We start from the raw sequence: 20,473 nt of genomic DNA, 5'->3' as shown, positions 1-20,473 counted from the left end.
TGTCACAGGGAATATCCTGTCAGGACCTGGAGACTTATCCACTTTTATATTTTTCAAAAGTGTCAGTACTTCCTCTTCTTTGATCCTCATAGTTTCCATGGCTACCCTACTTGTTTCCCTTACCTCACATAATTTAATATCCTTCTCCTTGGTGAATACAGAAGAAAAAAAAAGAAAAGAAAAAAAATTGTTCAATATCTCCCCCATCTCTTTTGGCTCTGCAGATAGCTGTCCACTCTGACAGCTAATATTTTATGTATAACTAAATATAAACTTCAAACAGAGAATCAGTGGAACAGTGTTGTGAGTCAGTACTCAAGCTTGTTGCTATTTTCAGTGCTCTCTTTAACATCTCCCTGCATCTTCCCATCTATCTTCTTGATATTGAACAGATTGTATTTATGTATGGTATGTCTGACCTGTTCAAATAGCATGCAAAACAAAGCTTTTCACTGCACCTTTGCACACGTGACAACAATAAATCAAAACTTAACCCCAATTGAACCAAATAGCAGTGTTATCACCTTATGACTGCTACAAATATTAGAATTGAAAATAAGATGCTTCATCTTACTTTTGAAATTTAATGTACAGGTCGACCACCGATTTTCCAGCAGCTGGTGGTCCAGGACCACCTTTAATCTGGAAAAATTCTGAGAGCACACTTGAAATCCCCGCCTGAAAATGTGGCGAGTAGGCCGGGTGAGGCGGCCGATCTTGACCTCATCGGGACTTCTGCAGCCGATCGGTGGATCGAATTTGTCCCCTGCTGCTGGGGCTGTGGAAATCAGGCCCAGCCAGAGCTGGCAGATCTGACTTTACAGGCCGATATCTCGGCCCCTCGGTGGCCTAGGCGGAACATTCCGGTACCGATGGCCTCCTCTCTGAGGCCGGGACATCTGTTGTTCAGACAAAATGAATAATCCAGAACGGCTCTGGAAGCCAGGATGTCGGAAATTGGTGGTGGACCATTACTTCAAATATTTTGCCATCTATGTTTCAAATTTGCTGAAAGTGGAGCCCAATTTACTCCTCCTTTAGCCGTTAAAAATGATGCACACTTAACGAGGACACAACTGAGAGATTGACATTTGAATCTCTATTTCAAGCTGGGGTAATTTTTCATGCTGAAAATGCTAACAATGATTTTGATTGCAGTTCGGAGCTGTTGAAGTTGAGTGTCATAATAATCGTTGAAATGTTTCCAGAAATGGTATGGATTTGCTTAGAAAATGACAGGTCTTCGCTTGGATGAGCTGCTGACTGCTAAATGTGATGCAGGAATCTCAAAGCATCCTGCACCATTAGTATTGTGTAGTAGTCTTAGTTATAAAGAATGGAAACAGGCCTTTTGGCCCAACTTGCCCACACCAACCAACATGTCCTATCTACAGTAAACCCATCTGCCTGATTTTGCCCATATCCCTCTGAACCCATCCTATCCATGTACCTGTCTAAATGATTCTTAACCGTTGCAATAGTACCTGCCTCAATTAACTCCTCTGGCAGCCCTTTGTGTAAAAAAAAAAGTTACCCCTCAGGTTCCTATTAAACCTATGTCCTTTGATTCTCGATTCCCCTACCCTGGGCGAGAAACTCTCTGCATTTACCCAACCTATCCCTCTAATGATTTTGTACACCTCTATAAGATCACCTCTCATTCTCCTGCGCTCCAAGGATTAGAGTCCCAGCAGCTCAACCTGTCCATATAGCCCAGGCCCTTGAGTCCTGACAATAGTCTCGTAAATCTTCTCTGCACCATTTCCAGCTTGACATCTTTCCTATAACATTGTGCCAAATACTGACCACAATACTCTAAATGTGGCCTTACCAATGTAGTCTGGATGATGTCAATTTGTTTCTACACTAATTATCTGAGTTTTTCATTTATGTTTTTGTATTTTTGCACATCTCGTGGTCGTTATAATACACTCAGCAGGAAATGGAGGCATTATTCTTCTGTATTATGTAAATTTTTCATTTCTCCCTCAGCCTCTTTGCATTTTTTTCTTTTCCGTACTGTTTTTCTGCTCTTCACGCATTTTATACAAATATGTTGCTCGTCATCATCTGATTTTTTTTTTCAGAGTTGATAACCCAAATATGTTTTCAGCGATGATTGATTGACCTTAATTAATGTACAGAAAGTAAAATTCATTCAAAACAAAATCTGCACATGATCTCGCAGTTCTTCATAGGATTCTCAAAAATCAATTATTACTTTTGACAGTTCTTGCTCCTTAGCCAAACCCCTCTTTCTTTCTTGTCCAATATCTTCACCTGTTTCCTCTCAAAAGCGTTTTCTGCCCAGAATCCGCTCTATGTTTTATAAAATGTTCTCAAGTTTAGATATGATTTAGAGACTTTAGAAATACAGAAACAGGCCTTCGGCCCACCAAGTCCACGTTGACCAGCGTTCACCCCAAACACTAGCTCTATCCTACACCCTACGGAAAATTTATATTTTTTACCAAAGCCAATTAACCTACGAACCTTTCCGCTTTGGAGTGTATGAGGAAACCTGAAAACCGGAGAAAACCCATGCTATCAAGGGGAGAATACTCCGTATGACAGCACCTGTAGTCAGGATCAAACCCAGGTCTCTGGCACAGTGAGGCAACAACTCTACTGCAAAAGGAAAAAAAGGAAATATATATAAAAATCCCCATGCTGGCCTTTTCAGACTAATTACCCAGTGTCATAGAGAGATACAGCGAGGAAACAGTCCCTTCGCCAACATGCCCCATCTACACAATAATAATAATAATACTTTATTGTCATTGTAAATACATACAACAAAATCTCAGGCGCACTGCGAGAGCGGAGCTCCAACGTATCAGATAAATAATAACGAAAAACGAATAACAAAAACGGCAAGAAAACATTAAGTCAAGTCATAATGTGCAATATTTCACAGGATAGTGCTGTGGCAGTACAAAATATTGGCTATGGGGGCTGTGTGTTCAGTTGAGAGTGGTGATGGCCTTGGGGTAGAAACTGTACACTAGTCCAACCTGCCCATGTTTGGCCATTTCCCTCTAAACCCGCCCCATCCATTTACCTGTCCAAATATTTTCTAAACATTGTGATGGTACCTACCTCGACTACCTCCTCTGGCAGCTTGTTCCATACACCTACCACCCTTTATGTAAAAAAGTTACCCCTCAGGTTCTTATTTAACCCCTGTCCCACGATGCGAGTTTACCCAAGAGCTCTCCTGAGTTTTAAAAAAAATCAAACTCGTGGTACATAATCACAAGCATTTTTTTAATCTTGGAAATTTTTCACACTGTTGAAAAAACTTCACGAGTTTCCGCGTTTCCTGAGTACCTGCCGTTGGCACTACGAGCCGCTACGAGACATCCACGAGCTCCGACGTACCCGCTACGTACATTCTACGTACTTACCACGAGTTTGATTTTTTTTAAAACTCGGGAGAGCTCTTGGGTAAACTTGTATAGTGGGACAGGGCCTTAAATCTTTCCCTAATCACCTTAAAGTGGTTAATGCTTTTTCAGCTAATTTTTATAACTGTAAATGAACAAAAAATTCTTTTTTTGCCAGGATGGAATCGACAGAGAAATGTGAGACAGTCATAGCACATTTTAATGGAAAATTTATTAAGACCATTCCTGGAGTCCCTGGTGAGTTTTGATGACCTTTGTTAAACTGATGTAGATGTGAATTCATGGAACAGATGACGTTATTGATGATGATGAAGAAATACGATTACTTCTGAGAAATGATGATACGCTGTGGGTTTGTTCAAATATTTCAAAGAATCAGGCATATTGAATCATCTATTTAGGAATACTGATTTTTCTGTTTAACAATGAAAAACAAGGGGGGGGGGGAGTAGGGAGTATGTGATACAAGGAATGGTTGGACAAACATGGATTATTTTCTTGAGAATGTCAGAGGTTGAGGGGAGACCTGATAGAAGTATACCATTTTATAGAGGTATAAAATTATACGAAGCATAGATGGGGTAGACAATTAGAAACTTTCTCAGGGTGGAAATGTCAAAGGCAAGAGGGCATAGATTTAAGGCGAGAGGAGCAAAGTTTAAAGGAGATGTGCGAGGCAAGTTTCTGTAACACAGTCTCTTTCAGCCTATTTTTCAAGTTACGAGAATTCTTTTTAAAAACAGGGGGGAAAGAAAGTCAGAAGTGGAAAGCAATTAATGCTGAACTTGAGTAATGTGTTTGAGAAATATTTTCAGTTAATATCTTAAAATAGCCATCCTGTTCCATGACCTCAATGGCGCATGTGATAGGGCGTGACACAAGGGCTTGCTTGCCAGATCATCACGCATTCTGGCTTTTGTGATTGATGCACACATGTATCCCAAACAAGGAAATACAGTCGACAGGCAAGAGCACAAGTCAAGATTTTGACGATAACATTATTCAAGAATCAAATTTAATTGTCATATGTCCCGACACGGAACAATAAAATTCTTACCTGCAGCAGCACAACAGATATGTGAACATAGTACTCTGTAAATCCTGTAACAAACAAAAAAAGTTCAGTGAAGATAGACAATGTTGGCTCTATCTTCGGTTTAAACCAGTATCTGCAGTTGCTTCCTGCAAAAAATTTCAGTGTATATATACATTAAAAAAGCAAACGTACAAATAAATAATAGTGCATAAATAATGTCCTCAAGTCCATGTAGTTCAGAACCTATTTGAAGGTTGTAGTATTTAATAGCCTGATTGTTGTCGGGAAGAAGCTGCTCCTGATCCTGGACGTTCCAGTTTTCAGGCTCCTGTACCTTCTTCCTGATGGCAGGAGTAAAATGGGAGCGTGGCCAGGCTGATGTGGGTCTCTGATGATGCTGGCTGCCTTTTTGAGGCGGCGACTCCTGTAGATCCCCTCGATGGTGGGGAGGTCAATACACGTGATGGATCGGGTAGTGTCCACCGCTTTTACAACCTCCTTTGTTCTGGGTATTCGAGTTTAGAAAAGTACGGAAGAATAGAGTATCAGAAAGATGAGTTCTTTCCCCAGAGCTATTCAGCTTCTGTAGTCATACAACACAGAAACAGGCCATTTGGCCCAAATCGTCCATGCTGACCAAGATGTCTCAACTAAGTTAGTCCCACCTGCCTGCGTGTGGCCCATATCCTTCTAAACTTTTCCTATTCATGTACCTGCAAAAATATCTTTTAAATGTTGTTATAGTACCTGCCTCAACTACCTCCTCCGGCAGCTTGTTCCATATACCCACCACCCTCTGTGTGGAAAGAGTTTCCCCTCCGGTCTGTATTAAATCTTTGCCCCATCACCTCAAACATATATCCTCTTGTTTTTCATTACCCTACTCTTGGTATGTGCATTCACCCTATCTATTCCCCTCATGACTTTATACACCTCTATAAGATCACCCCTCAGCCTACTGAATTCCAAGGAATAAAGTCCTAGCCTGCCCAACCTCTGCCCTTAGTTCAGCCCCAACATCCTGGTAAAAATGACGGGTGACGTTTCAGGTCGAAACTCTTCCTCACTTAACTCTCTATGCATCACTTCAGCCAGTTCACCTTCTGGGTGCAAGTCAACACAGCCACCACGAGGGGTCAGGCCTGAGCCCTACTCCCTCCAGCAGTAATAACAACACATACAAGGAACTGCAGAAGGTACACAAAAATGCTGGAGAAACTCAGTGGGTGCAGCAGTATTGTATTGTATTGTATTCAAATTTATTGTCATTGTCTCAATTTGAGACAACGAAATGAATTTCCCTTACAGGCAGTATCATAAAAAAAATCACAAAAAAATAATTAAAATAAATAATAAATAAATAATACAACATATTAAAAATAAAATTGAAATTGAATTAAAAATTTAAAAATTAAAAAAAAGCACAAACACAGAAAGTCCACGACACAACATAACATAAATGGCACCCAGGTGAGGAAGACACCATAGTCCAGCCAGCCTCCGCTCCGTGTTCATCCATGGTCGGGGCCTTCCGAGCACCCGCAGTCGCCGCCCCGGGTGCAGGAGGTGGCACGAAAGCAGTCGTCAATGTAACGGAGGTAGAGGTTCTGCAGATGCTGGTTTACCACAAAAAGACACAAAGTGCTGGAGTAACGTAGTGGCTCAACCAGCATCTCTGGAGAACATGCATAGGTTACATTTCGGGTTGGGACCCTACTTCAAACTGCCGAATACCTACAGCCTCCATGGAGCAAAGGAAATAGGTGATGTTTCGGGCCGAAACCCTTCTTCAGACTGATGGAGGGTGGGGGCTAGAAGGAAGGAAAAAGGGAGGGGGAGGAGGACGAGCCCGAGGGTGGGGGGATGGGAGGAGACAGCTCGAGGGTTAAGGAAGGGGAGGAGACAGCAAGGGCTAGCAAAATTGTGAGAATTCAATGTTCATGCCGTCCGGACGCAAGCAACCCAGGCGGAATATGAGGTGCTGTTCGTCCAATTTCCGGTGTTGCTCACTCTGGCAATGGAGAAGACCCAGGACAGAGAGGTCGGATTGGGAATGGAAGGGGGAGTTGAAGTGCTGAGCCACCGGGAGTTCAGGTAGGTTATTGCGGACTGAGCGGAGGTGTTCGGCGAAACGATCGCCCAACCTCCGCTTAGTCTCACCGATGTAAATCAGCTGACATCTAGAGCAGCGGATGCAGTAGATGAGGTTGGAGGAGATACAGGTGAACCTTTGTCGCACCTGAAACGACTGCTTGGGTCCATGAATGGAGTCGAGGGGGGAGGTGAAAGGATAGGTGTTGCATTTCTTGCGACTGCAACGGAAAGTGCCCGGGGAGGGGGTGGTACGGGAGGGAAGGGAAGAATTGACAAGGGAGTTGCGGAGGGAGCAGTCTTTACGGAAGGCAGACATGGGGGGAGATGGGAAGATGTGGCGAGTGGTGGGGTCACGTTGGAGGTGGCGGAAATGGCGGAGGATTATGTGTTGTATTTGCCGGCTGGTGGGGTGAAAGGTGAGGACTAGGGGGACTCTGCCCTTGTTGCAAGTGTGGGGATGGGGAGAGAGAGCAGTGTTGCGGGGTATGGACGAGACCCTGGTGCGAGCCTCATCTATGGTGGCGGAGGGGAATCCCCGTTCCATGAAGAGCGAGGACATTTCCGATGCCCTGGTGTGGAACGTCTCATCCTGGGAACAGATGCAGAGTAGGCGGAGGAATTGGGAGTAGGGGTTGGAGTCTTTACAGGGGGCAGGGTGGGAAGACGTGTGGTCCAGATAGCCATGTGAGTCAGTGGGTTTGTAGTGTACGTTGGTCAGGAGTCTGTCCCCTGCGATGGAGATGGTGAGGTCAAGGAATGGTAGGGAAGTGTCGGAAATGGTCCAGGTGTATTGGAGTGCCGGATGGAAGTTGGTGGTGAAGTGGATGAAGTCAGTCAGTTGTGTGTGGGTGCAGGAGGTGGCACCAAAGCAGTCATCAATGTAACGGAGGTAGAGGTTCTGCAGATGCTGGTTTACCACAAAAAGACACAAAGTGCTGGAGTAACGTAGTGGCTCAACCAGCATCTCTGGAGAACATGCATAGGTTACATTTCGGGTTGGGACCCTACTTCAAACTGCCGAATACCTACAGCCTATTTTATCTGTTGATGATAATCTATTGATTAAGCTGGAAAGAGTGCAAAGAAGAATTGCGAGGATGTTGCCAGGACTCGATGGCCTGAACTATAGGGAGAGGATGAGCAGGCAGGGACTTTATTCCTTGGAGTGCAGGAAGCTGAGAGGTGATCATATGGAGATGTATAAGATCATTTGAGGAGCAGATAGAGTAAATGCACAGAATCCTTTACCTGGAGTAGGGGAATCGAGAACCTGAGGGCTTAGGTGTAAGGCGAGGGGAGAAAGATTTAATAGGAACCTTTGGGGCAACTTTTTTTACACAATGTGTGGTGGCTAAACAGAACGAGCTACCCAGAGGAGGTTGTTGAGACGGGTACCATCACAATGTTTGAGAAACATTTACACAGGTACATGGATAGGATAGTTTTGGAGGGGTATAGGCCAAATGCTGGCAGGTGGCACGAGTGTAGATGGGGCATGTGGGTTAGCATGGATATGTTGGGCCGAAGGGCCTGTTTCCATGCATGACATTTGTTCACGTGCCATCCAATCAAATTATATTATACATGAGTACAACCAAGACATACACAAGCACAACAGGTACAAAGGGAAAAATATAGTTGTACTGCATTGGAGCGTCACAGTTACGGAGAAAAGGTCCAAGGTCCGTAATGAGATAGGTTGGAAGATCGGGACTACTCCCTAGCTTATGGGAGGACCGTTCAGAAGCCTGATAACTGTTCCTGAGTCTGGTGGTACCCACATTTCAGCTTTTGTATCTTCTGCCGGATGGGAGAGAGGAGAAGAGGGAATGACCGGGATATAAAAGGTCATGGATTATGTTGGCTGCTTTCCTGAGGTGTGAGGTGTAGATGGACACAATGTTGTAGTGGTGTGTATTTGTAAAATGCATCATGTTTTTAGTCAGACACACAAAAATGTAACTCCTTAAGCTTGATCTTGTGTCTTCACAGCTCCCATAGAACCATTACTCTGCAAGTTTGCAGATGGTGGTCAGAAAAAGCGGCAAAATCAAAACAAATTTGTGCAAAATGGCCGGGCTTGGCATCGAGAGGGAGAGGTGAGACTTGTAAGTGCTCTCAGGAAATTAAAATAACCCTGTGGAAATACTATTGTCGCCAACTGCTCAAAATGAGGAGTTTTTATGATGTGCGTTTAGTTTAAAGATACAGGATGGAAACAGGCCCTTTTGCGCACCAAGACCAGGCCGACCAATGATCACCCCATACACGGGTTCTACCCGACATTAGGGACAATTTACAGAATCCAATTATCCTACAAACGTACATGTTTTTGGAGTGTGGGAGGAAACCGGAGCACCCGGAGAAAACACACAAGGTCACAGGGAGACCGCACCAAATATGTACAGACAGCATCCACAGTCAGGATCTGGCACTGCACCATGGTGCCGCCCTTGTGCAGATAGTTCAAAGTAGATATTCATGCAGTAAATATTTAAGAAGTATGCTTTTTCTACTCTTGTTTCAATCAACATTGGCACTTGCTGGATAAACTTAGGAGATCGAGCAATATCTGTGGAAAGAGAAGACATTAATGTTTTGGGTCCAGGGCTTCAGAGTTGCGAAAGGGGGAAACAAGTTTGTCTCGGCAGCAGAGATGGTGGAGACAGGACAAGGGGTGGATGGGACACAGTAGCGAACCCCAGGAGCATTTTTTGAAATTTCTCGAGCATCCTATAAACCAGGGTTCGGCAACCTTGTTCTGAATAGGGGCTGGGATGCATGTCCGTGAGCGTATGGCGGGCCACATCTATCACGTGTGCACATGGATCCCGCCCTGGATGGCAGGCATCAATTCACGTGTTCACAGAAGGTAGACAAAAATGCTGAGGAAACTCAGCGGGTGAGGCAGCCTCATGCAATCCTTACACGTCTCACCCGCTGAGTTTCTCCAACATTTTTGTCTACCTTTGATTTTTCCAGCATCTGCAGTTCTTTCTTAAACGTGTTCACAGAAGGTGCGCAGTCGTGCCGGCGGCTTTGCGCAGGGCGCGGTGCAGCCAGAGCTCGGCCACTTTCGAGCCGGATGATTACGGGGAAAAAAATCCGCCTGCGGGCCGGATGATTTCGGGTTACGGGCCGCATTCGGCCTGAGGGCCGTAGGTTGCCGACCCCCACTATAAACTATAAACTTGAATGTGTATCGATAGTAACAGTCACCAGTTTATTGTTTGGAGAAGATGTTACTTTTAGATCTGGGGCCAAGTATTGTGTGTCTGAAACAACCTCATGCCATCAGATGCTGATGTACAGACAAGAGTTCATTGCTTTGAAACAATCTACAAGAATCAAGGGGTGGCACAGTGGCGTAGCAGTATAGTTGTTACCTTACAGCACCAGAGATCCGAGTTCGCTCCTTACTACGGGTGCTGTCTGTGGGGAGTTTGAACGTTCTACCTATGGCCACGTAATTTTTCTTTGGGTGCTCTGGTTTCCTCCCATATTCTAAAGATGTACAGGTTTGTAGGTTAATTGGCCTTGGTAAAAATTGTAAAATTGTCCCAAGTGTGTCGGATAGCGCAAGTCTATGGGATGATCGCTGGTCAGCGCTGAATTGGTGGACCAAAGGGCCTGTTTCTGCGCTATATCTAAAGTCTAAGCCTTATCTAAGTCTAAAGTCTCATTCATTTTGTATCAGATAATCATTTTCTCAAATAATAATTTTTAAAGTTTGACTGAAGTATTGACAATGTTGTTATCTGTTTAATCACAATGATGAGAACTGTTTGCTTGATATCTTGGTGTCATAATAGTTTCCTTAAAGTAGTAAAAACAGCTAAATCTTGATTATTACATTATCTAATAATAGTAATAGTACTCATTTATAAAAATAATCATTACAATATTAGATTATTACAGGAATTTAACAAATATTATTTAAGATGATTCCGATTACATTTTCAGGCTGGCATGACCCTCGCATATGATCCTGGAGCTTTGCAGAATGGGTAAGTAACGCAAAGTGCTTTCCATCTCCTGTCAAAGCTTCCTTTGAACGAGTTAGCATTATGTTGGGTGTGACATTTGTTTCCCACATTTGCTATTTTTTGGCAATATCCTGCCTATTGCCGAGTGTTGCTTATCTCTGCAGTATGTCTTTTTTTAGATTTTATTCGGCACCTTACAGTATTGCAGCAAATCGAATGATTGCACAGACATCACTTGCACCGTACATTGCATCTCCTGTTTCAACCTATCAGGTCGGTTTTCCAACTTTCCAAATCATTTCTGGTTTTTGAGAGGAACTGTAATAATGAATTTGCAAGACTTCAGGGTGGGTTGCAAGGAGGAGAGTGTGGCTGATTTTAAAATAATTTTGTGTCAAATGTTTTTGAAGCATCTCAAATAATTTCCAAGGGTTGCACCGTGGCGCAGCAGGTAGAGCCGCTGTCTCACAGCACCAGAGAACCAAGTTCGATCCTGACCTCGGGTGCTGTCTGTGTGTTGTGGGGGGGAGGTTTGCACGATCTCCCTGTGACCACGTGGGTTTCCTCTGGGTGTTCCGGATTCCTCCCACATCCCAAAGACATGCAAGTTTGTAGGTTAATTGTCTTCTGTTAATTGCCCCCAGTGTGTGGGGAGTGGATGAGAGAGCAGGATAACACGTAGAACTCGAGTGAACGGGTAATCGATGGTCGGCATGGCTTCAGTGGGCCGAAGGGCCTGTTTCCATGCCGTATCTCTGAACTAAACACTAAACTTATTCCAGTGGCGTGTTAAAAAATTGAATGCAAGATAATATTTTTTGAGTAGCTACATTAGATTTGGACCATTTAAAAAATTAATTCATTCATTTTTCAATTAAATGTTCCAGTAGATTGAGAATGACGTTGACTGAGTTAATATTTGTTTATGCCTTGAATTCAGGTGGTGCTAAAGGTAATAGATAGATATGCCATTTATTGTCACTATACATGTACAATGAGATTAAAAGCAGCTCGTACTCAGTGCATACATATAATTTAGTACAAAAAACAAGAAACAGAAAACAAAACAAAAGGTGGAGGGGGGGGGGGGGATAGGTGCACAATTCTGCGGCGCTATATACATATCTATATACATATCTAATGCAATTGCCCCCAAATCCCACTGTGCATTCATGTTTTCAGGCATATGCTTTGTATTTCCATACCTCATTAGTGTTGTAGAAACAAGGAACTGTGGATACTGGCTTCCCAAGGAAAGACAAAATGCTGGAGTAACTCAGCGGGTCAGGCAGCATTTCTGGAGAACATGGATCAGCAACATTTTGGGTCAGGGCCCTTCTTCTTACTGACGAAAGGTCCTGACCCGAAACGTCACCTATCCATGTTCTCCAGAGATGCTACCTGACCCGCTGAGTTACTCCAGTACTTTGTGTCTATCCCAGTGATGGGTTTCCATGCTACATGATAGGTCCATCAGGGATTTAACACTGTCTGATTTTTTTTGCACAATATAATTAGATTCTCTCTACATTACATTGCAGGTGCAGAATACATCATGGATGCCTCACCAACCTTACCTAATGCAACACGCTGTAAGTTTACTCGCAACATACTGTCAGTAGTTTGCAGGGATGAATTGCCTAGAGTCACAGAAATAGGCACTGCGGCCCAACTCTTCCATGCCGATCAAGATGCCTCGTCTACACTAGTCCCACTTGCCTGTGTTTGGCTTCTCAACCTTTCCTATCCATGTACCTGCCCACATTGTCCGTGCCAAACATGATACCAAGACAAACTCTTATCTGCCTGCACATAATCCATATCACTCCATTACCTGCATATCCATGTGCCTATCCAAAATCTCTTAAACGCCACTATCATATCAGCCCCCACCACCACTGGTGATGCATTGCAGACACCCACCACCATATGTGTAAAAAAACTTTCCCCGCACATCTCCTTTAAACTTTACCCCTCTCACCTTAAAACGATTCCCATGATTTTTCCACCCTTGGAAAAAGGTTCTGACTGTCTATCCTATCTCTGCATCTAATTTTATATGCTCCTATCAGGTCTCCTCTCAATCTCCAACATTCCGGAGAAAACAATCCAAGTCTGTCCAGCCTCTCCCTATAAATAATATTCTGCTTATCCTAGTATCATTGAGGTAAACCTCCTCTGCAACCTTTCCAAAGCCTCCACGTCCCTCGTGTAATAGGGCAACAGAATTGCTCGCAATATTTCAAATGCGGTCTAACCAAAGCCCTGTAGAGCTGCATCATGACCTCCTGACTCTTATACTCTCTGTGGAATTCTCTGCCTCAGAGGGCGGTGGAGGCCAGTTCTCTGGATACTTTCAAGAGAGAGCTAAATAGGGCTCTTAAAGATAGCAGAGTCAGGGGATATGAGGAGAAGAGGAACGGGGTACTGATTGGGGATGATCAGCCATGATAACATTGAATGGCGGTGCTGGCTCGAAGGGCCGAATGGCCTACTCCTGAACCTATTGTCTATTGTCTATACTCAATACCATGACCTGTGAAACCAAGCGTACCAAATGCCTTCTTAAATACTCTTATCTACTTGTGTTGCCACTTTCAGAGAGTAGCAGACTTGTCCCCAAGGTGCCACTGTACATAGTGGTAGAAAGTGTTGTGGGTGTTTTGATGTAGGTAACATGCAACAAAGTGTCATAGTCATAGTCTTACAGTGTAGAAACAAGCCCTTTGGCCCAACTTGCATACACCGGCCACTGCAGGCCACCTCTTGGAGCGCTGCTGCAGGGCCTCCAGCGGCCTACTCCACGATCACCATGACTCAGACACATCAACCCGCAAACGCACCATCCCTTCGCCTCACACAGCCACATTATTTTGATGCAAACCAAACAAACATCCCTGTGCCTTGATAAATTGCTTTCTCTTTTCATTTAGGGCGCAGTAATGTCTCCATCCATGGAACACCCCATGTCAATGCAACCTACATCAATGATGAGCCCACTGACACAACAAATGAGTCATCTTTCAATGAACAACACAGGAACGGTAGGTGGTGTCTCAAGGCAGCATCATTTTGAGCTATTAACCTCATTGAGGGAAGTTGGTCTGATAAATGCAATACAGGTCCACCACCGATTTTCCGTCACCCTTCCTTCCCAACCTTTCTGGTTCATCTGTTTTGCCAGGCCAACAGATGTCATGGCCTCCGAGAGGAGTCCAACGGTAACGGATCGATCCACCTAAACTGTCGAGGGGCCGAGACAGTCAAATACAGTTCTTTACGCCATTAAAAAAAATCCAGTTTTTAAATAATGTTTCAATATTCAAAGTTTTATATGTTAAATTATTTCACCATTCTTGCTTTTCTTAAAAGTTAATTTAAATGAAATCTTGTATATGACATACAAGGAGTGGCACAGCGGTAGAGTTACGGCGCCAGACCTGGGTTTGATCTTAACTACAGGTGCTGTTTCTATGGAGTTTACACGTTCTCCCTGAGACTGCATAGATTTTCTCCAGGTGCTCTGGTTTTCTCCCACACTCCAAAGACGTACAAGTTTGTAGGTTAATTGTCTTTGGTAAAAATTGTAAATTGTCCTTTTGTGTGTCGGATTGTGCTTGCGTACGGGGTGGTTGCTGGTTGGCACGGACTCAGTAGGCTGAAGGGCCTGTTTCCACGCTGTATCTCTAAACTAAACTAGGGTATAATTTATTGTGCACCTAGATGGCGAAGGCACCATCATCAGTGAGCTGATGGGATTCGGAGACTGTTAATAATAATGATTTTTTATTTTGTTTGGTTTCATTTTCAGTACATTCCGACTGCCACGGCCATGCAGGGAGCATACATTCCCCAGTATGCGCATGTGCCAACAGCCACTGTTCCCATGGAGGTGAGTATGTGTACACATCGTATATCCGTCAAGTATAAGCAGTTATGGAAACAGTTATTCAACTGCAGAGAGTCATACAGCACGGAAACAGATTGCCTGTGCTTATCAAACCTGCCCATGTTTTGCCTGTATCTTTCTAAACCTTTCCTATCCATGTCTCTGTCCAAATATTTCTTTGTTAGCACCTGCTTTAACTACCTCTTCCGGCAGCTCATTTCATATACCCACCACCCTCTGTATGAAAAAGTTGCCCTTCAAGTTCCCATTAAATCTATCCCCTCTCACATTAAACCTATATCCTCTTGTTCATGATTCCCCTGCTCTGGCTAAAAGACTCTGTGCATTATCCCTATCTATTCCCCCCATGATTTTATACACCTCCATAAGATCACCCCTCAGCTCCTGCGCTCCCAGCCTGCCCAACCTCTCCCTATAGCTCAAGGTCTCAAGTTAAAAAAAACATCCTCTTAAAATGTGAACCTTAACAATTGCAGTAATAGGACTTCTTGTATGGGAATTGTATGTGTGACATATACATGATTTTGATGTATGTTAACATTGTATTATGATTACTGTCCTTGAGACTCTTGAAAGGCGCCCATAAATAAAATTTATTTTTATTATTACTATACACATTCTGACAATAATTCATGATGATGGCAAAAATGTCCAATATTCATGTGAAGAATGGACATTCAAAAAGAGTGATTTATCGAATGTTGTTTACTCTGGCATAATTGTCTTGACAGTAAAATACCTGTAAAATATAAAGTTCATGAGTAATGGTCATGAATTACTTGTGGCGGCACAGTGGCGCAGATGGTAGGGGTGCTGCCCTTCAGAGCCAGAGACCCAGGTTCAATCCTTACCTTGGGTGCTATCTGTGTGGAGTTTGCACATTCTCCCTGTTGCTCAGGGTGCATCAGTTTCCTCTCACATCCCAAAGACGTGCGGGTTCGTAGGTTAATTGGCTTCTGAAAATTGCCCCCTAGTGTGTAGGGAGTGGATGTGAAAGTGGGAACTAGTGTGAATGGGTGATTGATGGTCAGCATGGACTTGGTGGGCTGAAGGGCCTGTTTCCATGCTGTATCTCTAAACTAAACTACAGATGCTTATTAGTAAGAAGCTACAGGTGACCATGAGAACTTGTGACTTAATTGTAGTGAACTTCCTTTGACAAGGGTATAAAACCTGTTGTTATTGTAGGAGCCCAGCGGTCAACAGCAGCAGCAAGTTTCTGTGGATTCTTCATCTGAACACTCTCCCTACTCCTATCAGCAAAGCAAGTAATCCTCAGGTAGCTATTAACTATACCCTGTGTTGATGATTTTTATTTTAATCCTGAGTTATTCCCTTATGGCAAATTAAATGACAGAATGACAGAACCAACCTGTTTATACATCACAGCGCATTTTAAAGGTAGAGTCAATATAAGCAGAGATAGAACATAGAACAGTACATACACACAGTGCCGGAGTAACACAGTGGGTCAAGCAGCATCTCTCGTGAACATGGATAGGTGATGTTCCAGGTCTGGACCTTTCTTCACCTATCCATGTTCTCCAGAGATGCTGCCAGACCGGCTGAGTTATTCCAAAGCTACTTTGTCTTTTTTTTGTAGATCAGTATCTGCAATTCGTTGTTTCTTTGAACAGTACAGCATTAGGAACAGGCCCTTCAGCCCATAATGTCTGTGCCGAACATGATGCCAAGTAAAATTGGAACATAGTATAGAGGAAAGTAGCTATTCCTGAACATTATGTTGTGGGACTTCAGGCATCTGTACCTCCTGCCGATGACGGCAGAGAGAAGATGGCACGGCCCATAGGGTGGGGATCCTTGATGATAGATGCCACCTTCTTGATGCAGCGCCTGGTGTAGATGCTTCTGATGGAGGGGAGGGCTGTGCCCTTGATGGACCAGGCTGAGTCCACCACTGTCTGCAGTCCCTGTTCATTACAACTGCTATACCAGACCATGATACAACCAGTCAGGATCCTTTCCACAGTACATCTGCAGAGGTTTGTTGAGTATTCAGAGACATGCCAAATCTTTTTGAACTATGAAGAAAGTAGAAGCGATGGTGTGCCTTCTTCATGGTTACATCGATGTGCTGGACCTGGGTAGGTCATTGAGTCATAGAGTCATACAGCCCTTTGGAAACAGGCCCTTTGGCCCAACTTGCCCATGCCAACCAAGATGCCCCATCTACACTGGTCCCACTGCCCGCATTTGGCCCACATCCCTCCACACCTTTCCTATCCGTAAACCTGTCCAAATGTCTTTTAAATTATGTTGTACATCCTCTAGTTGCGCCAGGCACTCAGGTTAAACACTGATTTTCCGGCACCCTCCGTTCCAGAGCTTTTCTGGATAATCTGTTTTTCTGGATCAATAGAGGTCACGTAATAATGAAACGACAATGCACCACTGGCCCGTAAATGACACACCTCCCATGTCTCTAAAGCATCATGGAGTGCCAGAAACATAAATAAAACAAGTATAAAATGCAAGCTGAATGTGAATGGAATGACCTGCCAACCCATCCCTGGCTCCCACTGTATCCCCAGACGTTTAGAGTTCCGACTTCTGACCCCACCCCCGACTCGCAATGTGTACCAGCGAGCCCTTCTTCGCCCACTACACGTTCCGGTCACATGGCTGTTGTTGTGGCTCACGTTGTAGACCCTGGGGACAGCCCTTTCTTAGGGCCGCTGCTCCAACCTACCCGCCCCCCCCTCCCCCTCCCCCTCCCCGTTTTTTCTTTCTCCTTTCATTAAGCACGAGCAAGTTTTCTTCTAAGCCAGAAAAATGGAAGAAAATCGCAGGGATACTGAGTTGGATGATCAGCCATGATCATATTGAATGGCGGTGCAGGCTCGAAGGGCCGAATGGCCCACTCCTGCACCTATTTTCTATGTTTCTATGTTTCTTTGAATGGATGAGCATTAAAGATGGAAAAAATCCTTCTTATTAAAAACATTACTTTTTCAGATCTACAGGATCGGCCCTCTCCCTGGTGGGCGGAGAACACATAAGGACTGAAACAATCATGGCTTCTGATCTAATATTCTCTAACAATTGTCAACTTTTGCACAGATTCTAAGAAAGAAATATTTGTAATAAAATCAACTGAAACAAATATTTTGGTATAAGTTCTGTCAAGTATATATAAATGCTAACATTCATAAAGAGGTAAATAAACCTCTAGGAAATATCTTTATTTTGGTAAAAAGAGAGAGGTTATTTTTAAGATTTTTTTTCTCAAACCTTTGACATATATATTCATGGATTGATGGAGTGAAATTTATTGTTCAAGTTGCAGGTCAGGTTGGTCTTCGAAGACTAACAACTTCTGCTTCGATTTATCTTCTGTATTATATGCTAGGAAATTTCTGAAGTGTCACAAGTGACCAGATCACCTTTCCACTGATGTTCTACGCTTGCTGTGTGAGTGTTGTGAAGTGATATTTTTAATAAGTCTTTTTGTTTGTTAATGTCTACTTCATTAGAAGTGGATAGATGTCATCAGGATTTTATTTTTCTTCAAATTGCAATCTGCCTTAAATCTCTTGTTTCATTAGATGTTTTGAAGTGTTTTAAAGATATAATGATTTAGTCATAGAAAGTAGCTCAACAATGTCTTGCATTGTTAGATTTTTTGTAGCATTAAAATTTGATTCGTTGTGGATCACACCTTTTTTATTGTAGATGATTTTAATTGTTTTTTTCTTAACTAAGTAGAAATGATAGGAAGAAAGGAGTGTTTTTTTCTGAATTTAATGAAATTTTAAGGTGGTTGGGTTATAATATAGATGAGCTGAGAATTCTGCTATATAGAAAAAATAAAACCAATCCTTTGACTTTTCAGGTTAAATCGATGTTCTATTAGAGTAGACAGAGGGGTAAAAGTCGGTGGGCTTATCATGACAATTTTTATACTCCGCTTTAGCAAGTTTTGAGACTGCTAGAGCTTAAATGATTTATGATTTCTCACAAGTTAGTAGTGAGGTAGCAAATGATTTATTATTACAGCAAATAAAAAAGCTAAAGTAGAAAATAAATTGAGAGATGAGCAAAACTTTGGGTACTAGCTCTCTGATAATTTTTTTTGTTTTTAACTTGGCACTTTTAACATTACCAAAGAATTTTGAGCTAGCAACTCGACAAATGGAGAGGAAAAAAAATTCTCTCAGCTTAGAATTTCTTCAATTCTCTTTTTATGTTATTTTGTGCCGGACCAGTTCGATGTGCCTTTTTACATGCATTTACATTTAATTCTGTGTAAATGTAGGGACACAAAAAAAAGCATGAAGGAACGTTTTCATCCAAGCAGTGCCACACTTTATATATTTTTTATTTCCATTGTTGTCACTACATGTGCTAGATATAATAAGAATGATTTTGAAGCTATGAAATCTAAGAACTTATTGCAGCTTTATCTGGTTAGACTCTGTTTCATTAGACATTGTATCAAGTAAAGTTTGCCTTATTCACAACATGTATTTTAAAGCTAAACAGGTCATCCTCCAGTGACTGTGCATTTGGTCAGCTCTTGATCAGTTATCTACCTCAGGTTTTGTTTTTTGTTGTGCTTGGCCAAATCATTGGCCTGCCTGTCTCAATAGACCAAATCACTCTAGCTCAGGAGTTAGCAGTGAATGTTTTATGCTCATGTGTTTATTTTTCAGAATTATTGTAATATATTAAGTTCTCATCAGTGTATTTCATAGTTTCAAAATATTTGTTGCTTTGGAGATTTTTTTTAAATTAGTTTTTAGATTCTCAACACATGTAATCTTTTTTTAAAAAGCAAGACAATTGTGGTATTACCTGTAGAAACAAAGAACTGCAGATGCTTGTTAACACACAAAAGGACACAAAGTGCTGGGTTAACTCAGCGGGTCAGGCAGCATCTCTGGAGAACATGGATAGGTGACATTTTGGGTTGTGACCCTTCTTGAGACTGACTGGGGGGGGGGGGGGGGGGGGGGGGAAGAGAGGTGGGGGCAGAACAAAGTCTGGCAAGTGATAGGTCTGAAGAAGGGTCCTGACCCAAAACGTCACCTATCCATGTTCTCCAGAGATGCGGCCTGACCCACTGAATTACTCCAGCACTTTGTGCCCTTTGGTGGTGTTACCTGATTAGTGCTCCTTAAAGACTTTCTCTGGTGTGTACAAGTCTCAGCATATTGCAGCATTCCTGCCTACTTGGATGATAGCCAGAATCAGAGTTACAGATAATTGCCGGATTACTATGAATTGTTTAATTCCGAAATCTGAGAGGTCTATAACTGCGTGGAATTGGCTGCTTTTGGTATCTGACTTAAGTGCCAAACTTATTATCTGGATATGATTTGGAAAAAAAAACCTCTGTACATAAAGAAATAATCAGTTACTAAAGGCTCGCCTAGTAGACAACCATTAAATTATAAAGAAATTTAATTTATGAAGACCTTTTGTACAGATTGTTTGAAATTTTTCATAGAGATGTCTATATGATCAAGAGAGTTAATTTTTTTTAATTGTTTTACTCATGCCACAAACTTGCCAGTGGTTACCTATTTGTCCGGTTCCAAAAGACTCGTTCTGTAGCTTTGTTTCCTAAGTTGTTTAAGCCAAGAAAACATATTTGAACTGTAAATTAATTTTAGATGGTTCCTTAGTATTTCTGTGCATTTTCTTTTGGAAAACTTTTGAATAAAAAAAGACCAATTTAAAATAATTAATCTTACAGTTGTTTTAATCTGATTGCTTCACATTTTTCTTTATCGCGGGTTTGCCGTGGCGTTTTGACTCAGCAATCAAACTTGGATGCAAGCTGAAACATTGTCTGACAAAGGAAATCTAACATAATTGTGATGTCTTCATATCAAATCACGTTCATCTCTGGATCTCCTGTCACATGTTGACAAGATGTTTCAACAATGATAAATATCTATGTATAGATGGTCATTTACTCAAGAAAAATCTTCCAGATGTGTCATCTTCACAAATGGAATGATAAGTCAAACATGATAAATGATTACCCGATACTTGTTAATCACCTGGGGTGGCA

At 42.5% G+C, this 20,473-nt stretch overlaps 1 protein-coding gene across 4 annotated transcripts in view; it reads left to right on the top strand.

Annotated features, from left to right (window-relative positions):
• The window catches only part of rbms1a (RNA binding motif, single stranded interacting protein 1a), an 86,598-nt gene extending 66,458 nt beyond the window's left edge, over window positions 1–20,140 (top strand). The window contains exons 6-15 of one of the 4 annotated variants that reach the window (XR_008723733.1): window positions 3,565–3,644; window positions 8,530–8,645; window positions 10,501–10,544; window positions 10,703–10,796; window positions 12,065–12,115; window positions 13,457–13,567; window positions 14,335–14,415; window positions 15,622–15,712; window positions 17,410–19,299; window positions 19,502–20,140. Coding sequence is in view for 3 of the 4 variants with exons in the window: in XM_055638135.1 (XP_055494110.1) it covers window positions 3,565–3,644; window positions 8,530–8,645; window positions 10,501–10,544; window positions 10,703–10,796; window positions 12,065–12,115; window positions 13,457–13,567; window positions 14,335–14,415; window positions 15,622–15,705 (661 nt within the window). In the remaining variant the exon portion in view is untranslated. Of the gene's footprint in view, window positions 1–3,564; window positions 3,645–8,529; window positions 8,646–10,500; window positions 10,545–10,702; window positions 10,797–12,064; window positions 12,116–13,456; window positions 13,568–14,334; window positions 14,416–15,621; window positions 15,713–17,409; window positions 19,300–19,501 lie in introns of those variants that run through there. The other 3 variants (XM_055638133.1, XM_055638135.1, XM_055638136.1) reach the window with 3 other exon arrangements.
• Window positions 20,141–20,473: the final 333 nt, after the last annotated feature.

The sequence above is a fragment of the Leucoraja erinacea genome, chromosome 7, assembly GCF_028641065.1.
Source record: "Leucoraja erinacea ecotype New England chromosome 7, Leri_hhj_1, whole genome shotgun sequence".
Taxonomy (NCBI): Eukaryota; Metazoa; Chordata; class Chondrichthyes; order Rajiformes; family Rajidae; genus Leucoraja; species Leucoraja erinaceus.
This window is presented reverse-complemented; position numbering and strand designations above follow the sequence as displayed.